We start from the raw sequence: 19,568 nt of genomic DNA, 5'->3' as shown, positions 1-19,568 counted from the left end.
TATGTTGTGCAAATTTTTTTCCTGTGACAAAAGTATGTTCTCACTGAATGCACACATGGGACAGTTTATGTAGGCTTACAAAATATTTGACATAAAACTGCACAGAATAACAACAAAATAACATACATATTTAAGTCACTCAGTTATTTTTTCTCTCTCCTGTCTTTGGCATTTACCCATTCTTTGTAAACTCTATCTAGACTAATAGAACTTCCATCCCATTGATAGCTTTTGATTCTTATTAACATCCAAATGACATTCACCTAAACGGTTCCTCAGCTTGTTTTTGAGTTGATTCATTACGCTAAAACCTCGCTCACAGTCCGCACTAGACGCAAGAAAGGTTCCCCCAATGTCCATCAACTGTGCAAGGTCGCAAAACTGTTCATTTTGAAGTACAAATGCCACCATTTGAGCAAAGTTTGAAATCAGTTCGGATTTAACTTTTTCTTGCACGGAAAATTTGAAATCATTGAACTGTCTAACTATTACAGTATTTTCAGCTAGAAAATCGTGATATTTTTGACATAAGGTATTAACTTTTTCATTGCCAAATGTGAAGTCACAATCTGCAATTGCGGAGAAATTAAAAGCTGACCATTCTTGTACCTCATCTTCAGGAAACCTTTCTTCGAAATGGACACAAAGACTAGTTATAAAAGTCAACAGCGAACTTGTATCTACTGTGACGTTTTCTTCATGTTGTTGGCTTAGCAAAGCTTTAACTTTGTCACTCCATGAAACATTGTCTCCCAGATCCCAGAACAGGAAAAGTGAGGTGGCGTAAATTAGTGACGTGCATTGTGGTATTTGAAAAAACGACTAACTAGTTAACAGGGACATTTAGTGGAAAGATTATTTTCAATAAGTATAATTATTAATTACTATATTATTTTAGGTAACTAACCTTTTGTGCACACATTAATTTCCTTTATGTGCTGGTTGAAAAATGTGTGTGCGTGCGAACACACGCACAGCTTAGAGGGAACATAGGCTGTGACACAATATACTCTCCACTACACATCTATATAAGTTTGTCAAAATTTTAGATGTCATGTTGAATCTTTACAAACTTCTAAGGAAGTAGAGGCACTGTCGTGCTTTCTTCGTGATTGTGCTTGCATGCTAGGCCTAGGACAGGTCCTCTGAAATGATAATACCAAGGAATTTAAAGTTGCTGACCCTCTCTTCCTCTGATCCCCCGATGAGGACTGGCTCATGGACCTCTGGTTTCCTCCTGAAGTCAAAGATCAGTTCCTCGTTCTTGCTGACATTGAGTAAGAGGTTATTGTTATGGCGCCACGTAGCCTGATTTTCAATCTTCCTCCTATATGCTGATTCATGATTACGTTTGATTCAGCTTACGACAGTGGTGTCATCAGCAAACTTGAACATGGCATTGGAGCTGTGCTTAGCCACACAGTCATAAGTGTAAAGCGAGTAGAGCAGGGGCTAAGCACACAACCTTGTGGTGCACCTGTGCTAATGGAGATCGTGGAGATGTTTTTGCCAATCCAAAATAACTGTGGTCTACAAGTGAGGAAATCGAGGATCCAATTGCACAAGGAGATACTGAGGCCAAGGTCTTGGAGATTATTGATTAGTTTTGAGGGGATGATGGTATTGAATGCTGAGCTGTGGTCAATAAAGAGCATCCTTGTGTATGCGTCTTTGCTATCCAGACGTTCCAGAGTTGAGTGCTTAGTCAAATGGGATGGCATCTGTTAGGATCTGTTGCGCTGGTAGGCAAACTGGAGCAGATCCAAGTCGCTTCTCAGGCAGCAGTTGATATGTTTCATCACCAACCTCTCAAAACACTTCATCACTGTGGATGAAAGTGCTACTGGACGATAATCATTGAAACAGATCACCACGTTCTTCTTGGGCACTGGTACAATTGAATCCTGCTTGAAGCAGGTGTGTACCTCAGACTTCTGAAGTGAAAGGTTAAAGATCTCAGTGAATACTCCAGCCAGTTGATCTGCACAGGTCTTTGGTACTTGACCAAGTACCCCATTTGTTGTCTTAATCTCTGTAGCCTTGCTCTGTAACCTCTGCATGTATGCAGATAGGAGAAGGACAGCCAAGTGATCCGATTTACCAAGATGTGGTCCAGGCATGGAACAGTAGGCATTCCTTATGTTGGTATAACAGTGGTCAAGTGTGTTGGGACCTCTGGTGCTACAGGTTATATGCTGATGCTAATTGGGCATGGTTTTCTTCAAACAAGCCTGATTGAAATCAGCGACTATGATTTGGAATGTGTCAGGATGGTTTGTTTCTTGTTTGGTAATTGCATCATGCAGTATCTCAATCGTTTGATTATAGTCATCTACTGGTTATATGTAAACTCTGGTCAGGATCACAAAGGAGAACTCTCTTGGTAAATTGAACAGCTGGCATTTGATCATGAGGTGTTCAAGGTTGGGGAACACAGGTTAGACAAAACCACCACATCGGAGCACCACAGAGAGTTTATCATGAAACACACACCTCCATCTTTTGCCTTTTCGGAATCAGCAATTCGGGCCATCCTATGTATTGAGAAGCCTTCAGGTCTGATCGCCGAATCTGGCATACACTGAGTAAGCCACGTCTCTGTAAAACTCAGTATACAACAATTTCTTATTTCCCTTCAATACAGGAATCTTGCCCTTCCTGTGGGTCCTCAGCTTTGTTCTTCAGTGACTGCACATTTGCTAGCAAAATGCTGGGTAGAGGGGGCATCATCCCTTTGTGTTTCAGCCTGGCTTAGAGTGTCTCCCCCCCCACCCCCCACCCCTGGAGAGAGGAGATAGCAATAAATGGTTGCTGTCAACTTGAAGGAAAGTGCACTCTGTCAATAATTACCTTGCCAATATACTGTATTCTTATATGAAAGATGATAAGTAGTGGAAAATATAAATTGCTGTAGGCATTTTTTATATTAGACTGGCTTTATTTGTCACATGTACATTAAAACATACAGTAAACCGTGCTGGTTTACATCAATGACCAATGCAGCTCAAGCATTGTGCTGAGGGCAGCCTGCAAATGTTGCCATAATTCCTGTGACAACACAGGAAAAAAAAAGGGCAAAAGTTCAGGGGTAACATGAGGGGGAACTTCTTTACTCAGTGAGTGTTAGCTATGTGGAACGAGCTTCCAGCAGAAGTGGTTGAGGCAGGTTCGATGTTGTCATTTAAAGTTAAATTGGATAGATATATGGACAGGAAAGGAATGGAGGGTTATGGGCTGAGTGCGGGTTGGTGGGACTAGGTGAGAGTAAGAGTTCAGCACGGACTAGAAGGGGCGAGATGGCCTGTTTCCGTGCTGTAATTGTTATATGGTTATGACATAGCATGCCCACAATTCACTAAGCTAAACCCATACATCTTTGCAATGTGGGAAGAAACTGGAGTACCTGGAGGAAACCATATGGTCAAAGGGAGAACATATAAACTCCTTAAACTCCTTTTGTGATCAGTGGTACTGTAAAGTGATTTTACTAATGTGTTTATGTTTATTGCTTCTTTTCGAAAAGCCTGGGTGCTGTGATTTAATTCGTGATGCTGAATTTGCAGAGGGAGTACTTGGTTGTGCATTGTTTTCTGAAGTGCTCTGTCTGATTCTGTCTCTCTGCAGGGGCAGTGAATGAAGAAGGTCACATGCCATTCTACGCTGAGGAGTGTGCTGCCATGCTGGCAGTCACCTTCAGCAGTGGTGACAAGATGATGCGAAGCATTGTAAGTTTGATAAGTTCAGACAACGTAGAACATAAATTACACAAGACAGCGAGGCAACACAAGGCAGTAGTGTCATAAAAACACATTTCACTGCAAGTCCCTTATAGTGCAAGGAGTAGTTCACAGTGATTCCATTGCTGACATAGAATGAGCTATTTGGTAGCTTTTGGCAATATCCACACCAAAGCACGGTGCATTAAGTAAGATGAATTGCATAAGTAAAAATTACCTGAAAAAATCTTGAAAACCGATGTGACCTGTTCAGCACCGTAGATGGCTCAGTGGAAGCTCTGTACCTAGCATGTCTCTGCGTTTCTTTCAGTTTGGTTTTCTGCACTCTCCACAAATGGAGAGTAGATTATGACAGGTCTCTGATTGCTGTAATGTTATTTCCAACTGGAGATGGGCGATCAAACCCTACACACCTACCATCACTCACATATTAGATCCTAATGTGCATTTGCTGTTGGCCTTCCTTTGCTCATTAGTGTTTGTCAGTCTTTGTGTGTAGATTTTTCATTGATTCTATTGGATTTCCTTGTTCTACTGTGAATGCCTGCAAGAAAATGAATCTCAGGGTAGTATATGATGACATATACGTACTTTGATAATAAGTTTACTTTGAACTTTGAAATAAAGAGTCTGGACTGATGCATCATGAATTTGGTAAGAGGCATGGTAGTTGGGATAATCTAAGAAGGGTAAATGATTGCCATTTTTCTCCCTTATGACGTAGTATATATCTCAAAGATGTGCATGTTGGAAGAGGGAGGTAATCCCATCACCTCCCTCTGGTGTCCCTCCTCCATCCCTTTCTCCCATGGTCCACTCTACTGTCCTATCAGATTCCTTCTTCTTCAGCCCTTTAGTTTTTCCACCTATCATCTCTCAACTTCTAACTTCATCCTCCCCTACCCCCAGTCACTCACCTGGTCAGCTTGTATTCCTTCCAGTCTCCTCGTCTTCTTATTTTGGCTCTACCCTCTTCCCCTCCAGTCCTGATGAATTTCAAAGTTCAAAGTAAACTTATTATCAAAGTGTAGTCGCACGCAAACGCACTACTAAAGAAACACATGGAGGCAGAGAGAGCTGAACTCAGAATGCCTTTTCTGATTCAAAATTGTGCGTTTAAATCTCCCCTCCCATGGGCCCCTGCAACCTGTGGGGCGGACGTGATGTCAGACTGTCCCCAGAAGGTCCGCCCCGAGTGGGTAGTTCCAAACGTGCTACCGTGTGTCTGCCTGCGGCTCCCGATGGCGGTTCGAGTCCCGCATTTGCGGGCCGCCACAGAAGTACATATACAGTATGTCACCATATACAACCCTGAGATTCATTTTTTGTGGGCGTACTCAATAAATCCAATAACCGTAATAGAATCAGTGAAAGACTACACCAACAGAGTGAGTGACCAGTGTGCAAAAGACAGCAAACTGTGCAAATACAAAAAGAAAGAAAACAATGAAATAATACTAATAATAAATAGATGAATAAATAAATAATTAGTAAATAAATAAGCAACAAATATGGAGAACATGAGATGAAGAATCCTTGAAAGTGAGTCTACAGGTTGTGGGAACAGTTCAGTGATGGGACAAGGTGAGTGAAATTATCCCCTCTGGTTCTGGAACCTGATGGTTGAGGGGTAGTAACTGTCCCTGAACCTGGTGGTGTGAGTCCTGAGGCTCCTGTACCTTCTTCCTGATGACAGCGGTGAGAAGAGAGCATGTCCTGGGTGGTTGTGTCCCTGATGATAAATGCTGCTTTCCTGTGACAGCGTTTCTTGTAGATGTGCTCAATGGAATCCAAAACATCAACAGTTTATTCTTCTCCATTGATGCTACCCAACCTGCTGATTTCCTTCGGCATTTTATGTGTGTTGCTCCAGATTTCCAGCATTCACAGAATCTGAGGCTGTGACCAATGGTCTGGGCTTGACTACCATCAATCCTCCTGCATTTATTTTGTCCAATCCTGTCAGGATTTTCTAAATTTCAGTCACTGAGTGAAAAGGGATACTCTTCAGATCCCCTCTCGTTCTCCTACCCCTCGCCTTAAACCTGTGTCGTCTAGTCTAACCATTCTGGCCCAGGACACTTGTCAGCCTAAACTTCCATCAGCGTTCCCGCCACAATTCCTTGACTGATATTAATTTCCTTCATTTCTCCCCTCTGCAGATACTTAACATGGTTGCACTATTTATTTATTTTGTAATTTGTAGTAATGTTATATCTTTTTGCACTGTATGCTGCCACCAACCAACAATTTCACATCATAAACAACAGCGAGATTAAACCTGATTCTGATTTTGAGGTTCTTTGTGCCCTCCTCTGAAAACTAGCCTAAAGTATTGATCAATTTTTCTGCCATTTCTTTGTTCCCTAGTTTCTGATTGTTAAGGCCCTACCTTTACAGTTAGTATGGGGGGGAGGGGTGTCAGAGGTAAAATCTTTACGCAGAGAGTGGTGGGTGTGTGTTGCTACAAGTAGAAATGTAATGTTGACACAATGCTTAGATAAGCCATTTTATTGAATGGAGAAAGCACATTTGAGGTACTGAGTGGCCAGTGTCTGGTCCTTATTTTTTAGCATTAGAGATGGTACCTTTCTCTTTCTTGAAATAGCACTTGGAAATATCTTGTATCCAGCGGGAAGAGAGGCTGGTATTTGCTTTAAGCTGATGCCCATTCTGATGACCCAAGTGTTTCTAAATGATCTTTGAACAAAGGATTTATTTCAAGGATGGCACCTCTGGCACTGTAACTTTCTCTCAGAGAGAAAGTCGCTTGGGTTTCTTGTGGTCCTGTCCCTGGACTGGGGCTGACCTTTGAGCCAGAAACCTGTGAGATCATGTGTACGACCTACCATTTCAGTTGCCATTTCATCTTGGGATCCTTTTTGTGCTTCTTGCAAATCAACTATAGATTAACAGTTTTAAATGTTTAGGAGCTTTTTTTGTGCCTGCCAGAATTAAAAGGAGTGAAATAATTGCCTGAAACACTAACAATCTCAACTACACCCAGCTAATCTATTATTTCAATACTAGATATTTTATCGGGTATATGCATTTTCAGAATGTATAAATTAATATGTACTGTATATTAATGTCAAAGAGGAACAATGGCTTAATTATTAGATACTCATGCCATATTTTTGGTTTTAACTCTGTGAAGTTGCTTTATTGTTTGGCTAAAATGTGTGGCTCTGCAGAGGATTCAGAAAGTACACGAAAATGTGAGCTGAGGCTTTTTCTTTTGAAATCTCTCTGATTGGATGAGTCCTGTCCAGTTGGACCAGCTGCCCCTCAGAGGAGTCGATAAGTTGCAAGGCTATTAAGAAGATTGGATTTTCATGTCAGAATTTATATATTTAGAACATCTTACAGCCAGTTATTTAATTATGAAGTAGTCAACGTTGGACATGGAAAATTGTAGAGGACGGTTTAAGCAGCTGGATCCAATTGCTGTCCAATTTCTGAGGGTAAATGGTAATTAGTTTATTGTCACAATACAGTGGGGAAACGTTTTTCATGCTATCCGTACAGATCATTCCCAACAAAAGTACATCAATGTAGTATAAAGTGGGAAAAAATGCAAAATCTAGTGTTACAATTACAGAGAGAGGGCAGTGCAGGTAAATAAATAAGGTCAAGAGTTCATTATTTCATGTGAGAGGTCTGTGGCATTCATAGTGATGTCTTCCTCACTTTCAGATAGTTGTGGGATATTTCACAACAGTTTGAGAATACACACACGACATTGATTAAACTTCTCTCCTGAAGGAAGGGATTCTGGTTCAGAATCATTTATTTATCACATGTACACTGAAACATACAGTGAAATTGTGTCATTGGCATTAACAACCAGTACAAGCTACGGATGTTTTGGTGGCAGCCCACAAGTGTGGCCACACTTTCTGGTGTCAGCACGTTCAGCAGAACAACACAAGCAACAACAGCAAAACAAGCCCCTTTCCTACCTTCCCCTCACAAAGACAGGCCTTCAACCCCAGGACAGGCCACCTACATTTTGGCTCTGGACTCTAACACTCGCAGACCTCCAGCCTCCAAACACACTGACCCAGGGGCTTCGACTTCCAGTCACGCAGCTCCCTGGGCTTCGACCTCTGAACTTTGCCAGCATCTCCAACAACACAGCACTCCCTAAGTGAAACTGGGATTCCAAAATACAACCACAATCCACAACAATCTGAGTGGGCTTGTCACCAAATGAGTTAGAAGAGAACACTGAGGAGAAATTTGATGGCAGGTTTCCCAGACGCTTAACATCAAGCACCAGAGTTTGCCTTAGAGAAGACTATAGCAAATTTCTACAGATGTACTGTGCAGGGAGCACCCTGACTGGCTGCATCACTGTCTGGTATGGTGGAGCCAATACACAGGATCAGAAAAAGATGCAGAAAGTTGTAAACTCAGCCAGCTCCATCATGGGCACGAGCCTCCCCAGCATCGAGGACATCTTCAATAGGTGGCAACCATCATTAAAGGCCCCCACCTCTCAGGACATGCCCTCTTCTCATTGTTACAAATGGGAGGAGGTACAGGGGCCTGAAGACACACATTGAACATTTTAGGAACAACTTCTTCCCCTTTGCCGTCAGATTTCTGAATGGTTCATGACCACACAAATACTATTTTTGCTCTCATTTTGCACTACATATTTTATATATATTTCTTATTGTAATTTATAGTATATTTTATTTATTGCAATGCACTGCTGCCGCTGCGATGAACAAATTTCAGGACCTATGTCAGTGATAAAAAACCTGATTCGGCTTAATAGCAAAGGCAGTGCTGTGTCCTTAAACTAGAGTATTTAACACCTCCATCTCATTCCTGTGGGATGTGATAATAGGCTTTAAAGTTCAAGCAGAGGCCTAATTAGGTAAAGGTTTTTGGAGCGTACAGCTGAATGTGGTTCAGAGATTTACTTAACAAGATTTTTCTGCCACAGTCTGTTTACTATCACAGAATTGGAAACTGTATCTAACTGGCAGCCATACAGGACTTTAATTAACTGAGGGTTAAATGGGATGAAAAGCCGGATGAAACTTCAGTTCAAATGTTTCTGAAAAGGTCGATGTCTGGATAGTGCAGGATATTTTTTATTTAACGTTGTATAAATACAAAATCAATTGGCATGTCAGCCTAAATTCCATTTTCAGATGTCAACCCATTTTTTAAATTTCTGGTTTATTAGCTGTGATTTGCAGTTTGCCTTTGAAATCTGAAAATGTTGTTTCACAACCAGAACAAAACTATGCTTTGGCAGCAGCATCACCACTGCTGTTTTGACTCATTGAAGAGAAGTTTGAAGTCTCACTGCTGATGAAAATTCCCCCAACACCATTTGGATCATTTCACTTCGATTTTTGAAACTGAAGTCGCAAACCTGGAGCAGTAATCACGCGAGCCGGGGTTCCTTTGACCCTCACCAATTTTTATTGATGCACCATAGAAAGCATCCTATCGAGATGCATCACAATTTGGTATGGCATTTACTCTGCCCTAGACTGCCAGAAACTTCAGGATGTACAACATTAGAACAGTACGGCACACTACAGGCCTTTCAGCCCACAATATTGTTCCGACATTTTAACCTGCACTAAGACCAATCTAACCCTTCCCTCCCACATAGACCTCCATTTTCTTTGATCTACTTGTCTATCTAAGAGTTTCTTAAATGTCCCTAATATATCTGCCTCTACCACCACCCCTGGCAGCATGTTCCATGCACTCACCACTCTCTGTGTTTAAAAAAAATACCTCTGGCATTCCCTTCATACTTTCCTCCAATCACCTTAAAATTAAGCCCCCTCATATTATCCATTTCCACCTTGGAAAAAGTCTTTGGCTATCCACTCAATCTGGCTCACCAGAAACTGCAGTCAACTATGGACACAGGCCATCAGGAAAACCAGCCTCCCCTCTGTGAACTCGGTCTACATTTGTAGCTGCCTTGGTAAAGTAGCCAGCATAATCAGAGACCAATTGAAATGGATGGCCACTGAGAGAGTTTACCTATAGTGGCAGACGGAGTGAAGGTGTCCAGCAAGGCATCTTCCGATCTGCAGGTCTACAATCTGCAATCATCGACGTAGAGGAGGCCGCACCGGATACAATAAAGCCGCCTCCTCTCTCTTTCCATCTCCCATTCCGTATCCCCTCTTTCCCCATTCTCTTCTCCTCATCTGCCTCGCTGGTTTCCCTCCTGCTCTTTTTTCCATGGTCCATTGACCACTTCTATTAGATTACTTTTTCAGCTCTTTATGCCTTCCACCTATCCTCTCCCAGCTTCTTACTTCATTTTCCTCCTCCACCCACCCAGCTTCCCCCTCTGAACTGGTGTTACCTGTCACCTACCAGCTTGTAATCCTTCCCCTTCCCCCACCTTCTTATTCCGACTTCTTCCCCCTTCCTTTCCAGTCCTGATGTCCTGGTGAAGGGTTTGAGTCTGAAGCGCCAACTCTTTATTCCACTTCATAGATGCTGCCTGGCCTGCTGAGTTCCTCCAGCATTTTGAGTGTGTTGTGAAAATTCCAGTTTGTGTTTCTCTGACTCAGTGGGCCAAATAGTCTAATTCTGCTCCTATGTTTTATTGTCTTATTTTGATTAGTTAAGGTATGAAAGGTGATGAGGAAAAGGCAGGAGATTGGGGTTGAGAGGGATAGTAAATTGGAGCAGACTCGATGGGCTGAATGGCCCAATTCTGCTCCTATATTGTCATCTTGAGACAAAATGTTCACAGTTAGTAGATGAGCAGGAAAGTTTCCAGATCTTCCTAATACAGTCAGAACACCATCTATTTCCTTTGGATCCTCTTTAAACTAAGAAAACAACTTCTTGATTCAAACACTTCAATGAACTGACACCTTGTGTGTGTATCTTCGCTTTTGTGATGGGCAGTACACATTGAAATATAAACAAGCTTCACCAAATGAGAGAGAATCTGCAGATGCTGGAAATCCGAGCAACACACACAAAATGAGGAACTCAGCAGGTCAGGCAGCATCTATGGAAAAAAGTACAGTCGACGTTTTGGGCTGAAACCCTTCGGCAGTCTTGTCTTCAACCCTCCTCCTCTTCCTAGACACCCCGTCCTGGTCTTCTGCTTATTCTGGACCTTTTCATTGCCAACTGCTGACGGGACATCAACCGTCTCGACTTCAATACTCCTCTCTCCAATTCCAACCTCACCCTTTCTGAATGCTCCGCTCTCCACTCCCTCTGCACCAATCCTTACCTCACCATCAAACCCACATATAAGGGAGGTGCTGTATAGTCTGTTATAGTGATCTCTACCTTGTTGAGGCTCAGTGACAACTCTCAGACACCTCCTCTTAATTACACCTTGAACAGGATCCCACTAAGGAGCACCAGGCCATTGCCTCCCACACCATCCCTGACGTTATTGACTCTGGGGGATCTCCCATCCACTGTTACCAACCTCATAGTTCCCACACCCCACACCTCCCGTTTCTACCTCCTACCCAAGATCCACAAACCCGTTTGTCCAGGTAGACCCATTGTTTCAGCTTGTTCCTGCCCCACTGAACTCATATCCGTATACCTCGACTCTGTTTTATCCCCCTAGTTCCTACCTACATCCATGACACCTCACACACTTTTGATCTTTTCAAGGATTTCAAGTTCCCCGGCCCCCATCATCTTATTTTCACTATGGATGTCCAGTCCCTATACACCTCCATCCCCCACCAGGAAGGCCTCAAAGCTCTCTGTTCTTTTCTGGACACCAGACCTAACCAGTTTCCCTCTTCCAGCACTCTCCTCCGCCTCGTGGAACTTGTCCTCACTCTCAATAATTTCTGCTTTGGCCCTTCCCACTTCCTTCAAACAGTAGGGGTAGCCGTGGCACTCACATGGGTCCAAGCTATGCCTGCCTGTTTGTCGGCTACGTGAACAGCCTACACTGGTGACTGTCCCGCACTTTTCCTATGCTACATCGACGACTGCATTGGTGCTGCTTCCTGCACCTGTGCTGAACTCATCGACTTCATCCACTTTGCCTCCACCTTCCACCCGGCCCTCAAATTCACCTGGTCCACTTCTGACACCTCCCTCCCCTTTCTCGATCTTTCTGTCTCAATCTCTGGACATCTACTGATGTCTATTTTAAACCATGGACTCTCACAGCTACCCGGACTATAACTCTCCTTCTCTCAATCCCTCCGTCTCCACTGCATCTGCTCTCAGGATGAGACTTTTCATTCTAGCCCTTTTTCAAATGGCTTTGCTTCCTCCACTATCAACGCTGACCGCAACCGCATCTCTTCCATTTCATACATGTCTGCTCTTGCCCCAACCAGGGTTCTTCTTGTCCTCGCCTACCACCCCACCAGTCTCCGCGTCCAGCACACAGTGTTGGAAATGTATGATAATGCATTTTGGTGAAAGGAACAATAGTGCAGACTATTATCTAAATGCGGAGAAGTTTCAAACATCACAGGAGAACTTGGGAGTCCTTGTGCAAGACTCCCAGAAGGTTACTTTACAGTTTGAGTCTGTGGTAAAGAAGGCAAATTAAACGTTGGCATTTATTTCAAGGGGAATAGAATATAAAAAACAAGGAGATAATGCTGAGGCTTTATAAGAGACTAGTCAGGCTGCACTTGGAGTATTGTCAACAGTTTTGGGCCCCTTATCTCAGAAAGGATATGTTGTATGTTGTCATTGGAGACAGGCGAGAGGAGGTTCACGGGGATGATTCTGGGAATGAAGGGGTTAATATAAGACGTTCGCTTGGCAGTTTTGGGCCTGTATTCACTGGAATTTAGAAGAATGAAACCTACAAGGTGGATTGGGAGAGGATGTTTCCTCTGGTGGTGTTATTCAGAACTAGAGGGCACATCCTCCAAGTTGAGGAGTGACCCTTTAGAGCAGAGGTGCAGAGAATTTTTTTTAGCCAGAGAGAAGTGAATCTGTGGAATGATCTGCAGCAGACTGCAGTGGAGGCCAAGTTCGTGGGTATATTTAAGGCAGAAGTTCATAGTTCCTGATCGATCAGGGCTTCAAAAGATAAGGTGTGAAGGCAGGTGTATGGGATTGAGTGGGATCCCAGATCAGCCATGGTGGAATGGTGGAGCAGACTTGATGGGCTGAATGGCCTAATTCTACTCCTATGCCTTATGGTCGTACAACAAAAATTATCAAGAAAATAGCTGGGATTCCCTTAATTTATTTGGGACACTATGCCACTTAATTTTTGTCAGGAGACTGTTGCCGAACAGTTTCGAATTAGCGGCAGTTGCATGTACTTGTGTGGCCATTAAGACACTACAACATGCTAAAAGCGAACAGTTTTTAAAACCAGCATCAGTGGCATGTGTTCAAAATGCAGTGATTTCTGTCACTGATTTGGCGAGAAATAAGCAGTAAGACAATTCAGAACCGTTTTGCTCACTGCAGTTTCAAGCTTTGAGGCTTGGAGATGCTAGAAACAGCTGGAGGTGAAAATGAAATGATTTTACTACTTCAACAAGTTAGAACTATGAAAAATTTGAAGGTATCAACAATCATCTTGAAAGTTACAATGAAAATGAAGATATGGAGGATGCAATCGTTGAAAGCAATGTATGAAGGCAGTCCATTATCTGCACTAGGTGTCCGCACTAATTTTTTTCATTTACAGTCAATCGGAAGAACACGGCAACGTACACTGGATGAATTCCTCCATCGATAACTATTAGGAACTAATGCACAGTTTTATAGTTTAGTAGTACGATTGGTAGTGTTCTAATTTGTTCTGTATTTCATTTAAATACATAGCTTGTTGCTTTGTTAAACAGTAGTTTGTCTTTTTTTATACCTTTTTAACTATTTCCATGAAACTTTGGAATAATTGGGACAGCTGCTTTATTGGGCCAAAATATACTGGTCCAGATGTGACCCAATTAATCGGAATCCACTGCATATATAAACTTTTAGATAAGTAGAGCAAAAAGGGAGCAAAAATATTGATTTCCAGGTTCTGCACTTTATCTGGTCTTCACTTTGTTTTCCTTTCTGAGTTCTGATGAAGGATCTTGGTGAAATGTTAACTGATTCACTTTCCACTGATGTCGTCAGACCTGCTGAGTATTTTCAACAGTGTCTGTCTTTATTCCGTTAAATGGAGGCCAGGACCTTGCAAAGAAATGCAACTGTGGGGTAGTGGAGCCAGGTTGTTGGGTTCTTGGTAGGTGACAAACTGACAAAAGCTGAGATCCGAAGTTTCATTTCCTCTAAGCCTTTGCTTACTGGTGATCATATTACTGGCATCACCCGTGATGCTCACTGAAGATTCAGGAGAAAAGTAGTCTTATTAGGAAATTATCCGGATGGAATTCAAGGTCAGTGTGAAGAGAGACTGACTTCAGCTCTGCTGCTGGACTGGAAATTTAAGGAAAGCCACAGACATATCAAGATTAGGAAAATGCCCATTTTAAACTCTGACAGCCAGATGGAAACTATGATATTTTTGGACTGACAACTCCTAATAAATAAATCCATTATTTGCATAACATAATTACATTTTTCTGGAAATGTTTCTGTAACCCATGGGATAGCATGAGAATCAGAGACCCTGATACAAAAAAAGCTGTGGAGTGTGTTTATACCGCTTTGAAGTACTAATGTATTTTTTTTAACTGACAACAACAGTAACAGTTTCCATTTATGCAGTATGCTTAATAAGACAGACTATTCCAAGGAGCAAAATCAAAAAAAAAATTGACATGGAGATATCGGCGCAGGCAATCTGCGTTTTAAGGAGCTTCAGAAAGAATGTAGAGGCAGAGAGTGGGGAGAGAAGTTGGCATTTTATGGCCTTGCAGCTGAAGGCATGGTATATGAGCTATGGTGTGCCTAAGACTTGCACAGTGCTGTATTAGTCAATATGAAGTAGAGAGCAAGTATGTAAATCTGGTGGGAGCAAAGGATGTTGGGAATGGAGAGGGTGGAATGCCGCGGGAGGGGTGTGGGACAGGGGGCAGAGAAGAAGTGCTGGGGATGGGGATGGGGGTGAGGGTGGCATGGGGGTAACGTGGGTGCAGACACACCCAGCTCTGAGACACCAGGCAAGGCCATTTGATTCCAAAGAATTGGTTTATTGATCATTATAGAATGTCTCTCTAGTGCTTCCCACTCGCTCCCCTCTCTCTTCCCTTTTTCCCAACCACGATTCTCCGCTCTCTGTCCTCTTCCTATTCTCAGTCCACAATAGAGACCCATATCAGAATCAGGTTTATCATCATTCACATATGTTATGAAATTAGCAGTACAGTGCAATACATACAATTACTACAGTACCGTACAGAGACTTAGGCACCTGAGCTATATACTGTGTATTTGTCTAAGACTTTTGCACAGTATTGTCGTTTACAAAAATTCAATAAGTAGTGCAGAAAGAGTAATATTAACGAGGTAGTGTTCACGTGTTCATGGATCGTTCAGACAACTGATGACAGAGGGGAAGAAGCTGTCCTAAAACAGCTGGAGCAGGTTAGAGAACCAGGGTAGGGAGAAATGATGGAGGGTCAACAGTGAAATTTATCTTTATTGTCGGCCTCAAGTTATAGACTAGTGTTTCCCAATGGTGGAGGTAAGCAGCACCCTAACTTGAGGCACGATACCTGACTGACCGTTAGTAGAGCAGGCACTTCCAAAAAATCAGGATGAGGCACTGGAACACAGGAAGACCCACAGCTCTGCAGGAGGTGAGCACTCATTGTCACAACACGTCTGATACTTGGCAATCCCATCCGACCTTACCGACCAAACGGACATTATTGGGGATGCATAAATTAGTCCAGTGCTCCCGGTGTTGCCTTCTATATATTGGTGAGACCCAACGCAGACTGGGAGATTGTTTCGCTGAACACCTACGCTCTGTCCGCCAGAGAAAGCAGGATCTGTCAGTGGCCACACATTTTAATTCCAAGTCCCATTCCCATTCTGATGTGTCTATTCACGGCCTCTCCTACTGTAAAGATGAAGCCACTCTCAGGTTGGAGGAACAATACCTTATATTCCGTCTGGGTAGCCTCCAACCTGATGGCATGAACATTGACTTCTCTAACTTCCGCTAATGCCCCACCTCCCCCTTGTATCCCATCCATTATTTATTTATATACACACATTCTCTCTCTCTCCTTTTTCTCCCTCTGACTATACCCCTTGCCCATCCTCTGGGTTCCCCCCCCCTTTCTTTCTCCCTGGGCCTCCCGTCCCATGATCCTCTCATATCCCTTTTGTCAATTAACTGTCCAGCTCTTGGCTCCATCCCTCCCCCTCCGGTCTTTTCCTATCATTTTGGATCTCCCCCTCCTCCACCCACTTTCAAATCTCTTACTAGCTCTTCCTTCAGTTAGTCCTAACGAAGGGTCTCGGCCTGAAACGTCGACTGTACCTCTTCCTAGAGATGCTGCCTGGCCTGCTGCGTTCACCAGCAACTTTGATGTGTGAAGCTCAAGGATCAGACTGGTATCAGAGCTGCTGTACAGTGCCCAGGTACTGTGTAAGCTAGGTTTAAAGATAGGTAAAAAAATTAAAGTAGAATCATTTTTCTCATGTTAGCATATGGTAGACATGTCTTTACACTCTGGGGGCCCCTGAGAGTATATTGCGTCTAGGAGGGGTGTTGACAAGTATGAAGGTGCTTTAGGGGGGTGTTGGCAAGTATGAAAGTACTTTGGGGAACGTTGGTCTAAAAAAAGATGGGAAACACTGTTATAGAGCACAGAAAGATGCCCTTGGGCCCATCTCATCCATGCCAACCAAGTTGTTTAGTTCAAGTTGGTTCCATTTACGTGCATTTGACCCATGTCCCAAACCTCTCCATTCATGTAACCATGCAAGTTTTTTTAAATTGTTGACTCATTGTTGACCATTGTCTCCTTAACCACCACCCTTAAACACAATGCTGCCCTCACCTGCATCTCCTCCATTTCCCTCACATCTGCCCTCACCCTATCCTCCCATTTTCATAACAGGGATGGGATTCCCCTTGTCCTTCCCTACCACCCCATGAGCCTCGGTATCCAGCACATCATTCTCCATAACTTCCTAACACTAAGCACATCTTTTCTTCCCCCCCCCCCTTCATTAGGATCAACTCTCGATATGACACCCTTATCAAGTTAAGTCAAGTTTATTGCCATTTACCTATATACATATATATAACATATATAACTATATAATGTATATAGAAACAAGACAACGTTTCTTCAACCCAGTGTGTAAAGCACAGTGATGATAGGCATCCATTAGTCTCGTGAGACCATGGATTTGTGCCTTGTAAGGTTTCCAGGGCGTAGGCCTGGGCAAGGTTGTATGGAAGACCAGCAGTTGCCCATGCTGCAAGTCTCCCCTCTCCAGGCCACCGATGTTGTCCAAGGGAAGAGCATTAGGATCCATACAGCTTGGCACGGGTGTTGTCACAGAGCAGTGTGTGATTAAGTGCCTTGCTCAAGGACACAAACACGCTGATGCCTCAGCCAAGGCTTGAACTAGAGACCTTCATATCACTAGACGAACGCCTTAAACACTTGGCCACGCGCCAACACAAAGCACAGTATACACAAACATATACAGCCCCCTATGATCCTCTCAGCTATTCTCACAGTCCTTTTAAGGGACTTCAGGTCGATGCTCGACTGCTCCCATACCAGATGGAGATGCAGCTTGTCAGGATGGTCTCAATGGTGCTCCGTAAAACGCAGTTAAGATGGGGGAGGGGGGTGGGTGGAAGCCTTGCTTGCCTCGATCTTCTGAGGAAGTGGAGTCTGCTTGTCCACTTGTCCTTTCTTGCTGATCTCTCTCCTGGCACTTATCCCTACATCTCCTCCCTCACCACCAGTCAGGGCCTGAAACAGTCTTTCCAGCTGAAGCAAAGTTCCAGTATGGGTTCCTCTTCCTCGGTGAGACCTGATGCAGATTGAGCTTTGTCTTGACGAAGCAGATGCCTTGTTGAGCACCTTTGCTTTGTCTGCCTCAAAAGGCAGGATCTTTCTGTAGCTGCCAATTTCATTTCACTGAAAGTATGAAAAGCATTATTACAGTAAAATCTGGGAATCTTATGCATTTGTTTTTGTTATAAATTATAATAAGAAATATATACAGTAATGATAAGTAGTGCAAAAAGAGAGCAGAAATAATGAGGTAGTATTCATGGGTTCATTGTCTGTTCAGAAATCCGATGGAGAGGAAGAAGCTATTCCTAAAGCATGGAGTTTGTGTCTTCATGCTCCTGTACCTCCTCCCTGATGGTAGCAATGAGAAGAGGGCATGTCCTGGTGGTAGAGGGTCCTTAATGATGGATGCCACCTTTCTGAGGCATCACCTTTTGAATCTTATCTGAGTACTCTTTGCAATAATTACCCAAGAATATCCCTGCCTGGAAGGTGTGCAGTGATTTAGTTCCTGGGACGGGTGGTTTAAGCAGGAAGGGCTCTTATTCTGTGGAGTGTATATGCTTGATGCATCAGATGCTGAGAGCTGTGTCCTCTGGTTAGAGAGTCAGGAACTGTGGTTGTGATGTTGAGTAGGGATTAGATAGATGGATGTGCGGAGAGATTACTCAATTCTTGACCGTTCTGAATTTTTGGTATTCATTACTGCTGAGGGCTCGTGATGTTCATTAAATATATTCAAGAATGAAAGTGATACATTTTTGGAGCCTCAAGAGGTTGAGGGATGTGATTTGAGTGAAACGCAGTCAATCCATGTTCAGGTAAGGTTATATTGAATGCCAGAGCAAACTTAAAGGACTGGTGACCATGCTTCTACACTCCTGTTTTCTTATTGACAGGCTGGGCTTACAGAACTATAGAACTTTTACAGTGCAGGAGGAGGCAGCTCAGTCTCCATCACATCTGTGCTGGTCACAGGAAGAGCTCCCCTACCCATTCCCTCCTTCTGTTACTCAACCTGTGGCCTTGGAAATTTTGGTTCTTCAAGTGCACACCCAAGTACTGCTTAAATGTAATTAAGGTTTCTGTGTCTATGATTTTTTCAGGCAAAGAGCTTTCATCAATCTGTAGGTGAAGAAACTGTTAGCTTCTTCAGTAATACAATTACAGGTTCGCACCAGTGATTTATGTTCAGCCCTACATACTGACGAGTTTTTGGGAGACACTGACAGTCCAGCTTTGGGAACCTCAGTGTAGTTTGGGGCGGGGGGGGGTGTAGGATTATTAGAGGTTGGGTTTACCTCCGGAGAGTCAGTGGGGGGCAGGATCACTGCGCTTTTCCCAGCAATTGCGTGATACAACAGTACAGGATTCTCATAGTGCGATTTTTAAAAAAAGATTTTGTAATTGTTGTGGTAAAACCAGTATTTATTGTCCATAACTGCCCCTGCACTGAGGAAATGATTAAGAACCAACCAAGCTGGTGGATTTGGAGTTACGTAAAGTCCAGAGTAGGTAAAGATTGCAGATTTCCTTCACTAATTAATGTTCCTTAAGGCAGTAGTGATGCAGGCAAGTTTTTACAAGAATCCATTCATTTTACAGTGATTACTATGGAGGCTGATACCAACTTCAAATATGTTTAATCACTGATTTTAAATTCCCAGCTGGCACAGTGAGAAGTAAACTTAGATTTCTGTACACAAGAGATTCTGCAGATGCTGGAAATTTCTTCTCTTTCCTTCCTCTTTCTCCCATGGTCCACTCTTTTCTCCTATCAGATTCCTTCTTCTTCAATGCTTTACCTTTTCCACCTAGCACCTCCCAGGTTCTTAATTCATCCCCTCTCCCCCACTCACCCACCCACCCTACTTCTCACCTGGTTTCACCTGTCACCTGCCAGCTTGTACTTCTTCCCCTT

At 43.2% G+C, this 19,568-nt stretch overlaps 1 protein-coding gene across 7 annotated transcripts in view; it reads left to right on the top strand.

Annotated features, from left to right (window-relative positions):
- Positions 1-19,568, top strand: part of LOC134341013 (proprotein convertase subtilisin/kexin type 7-like) — a 323,082-nt gene that overhangs the window by 152,211 nt on the left and 151,303 nt on the right. For all 7 annotated transcript variants that reach the window (XM_063038716.1, XM_063038711.1, XM_063038717.1 and 4 more), the window contains one exon: positions 3,625-3,725. In XM_063038716.1, coding sequence (XP_062894786.1) covers positions 3,625-3,725 — 101 coding nt within the window. The remainder of the gene's footprint in view (positions 1-3,624; positions 3,726-19,568) is intronic.

This window comes from Mobula hypostoma, chromosome X2, assembly GCF_963921235.1.
Source record: "Mobula hypostoma chromosome X2, sMobHyp1.1, whole genome shotgun sequence".
Classification (NCBI taxonomy): Eukaryota; Metazoa; Chordata; class Chondrichthyes; order Myliobatiformes; family Myliobatidae; genus Mobula; species Mobula hypostoma.
This window is presented reverse-complemented; position numbering and strand designations above follow the sequence as displayed.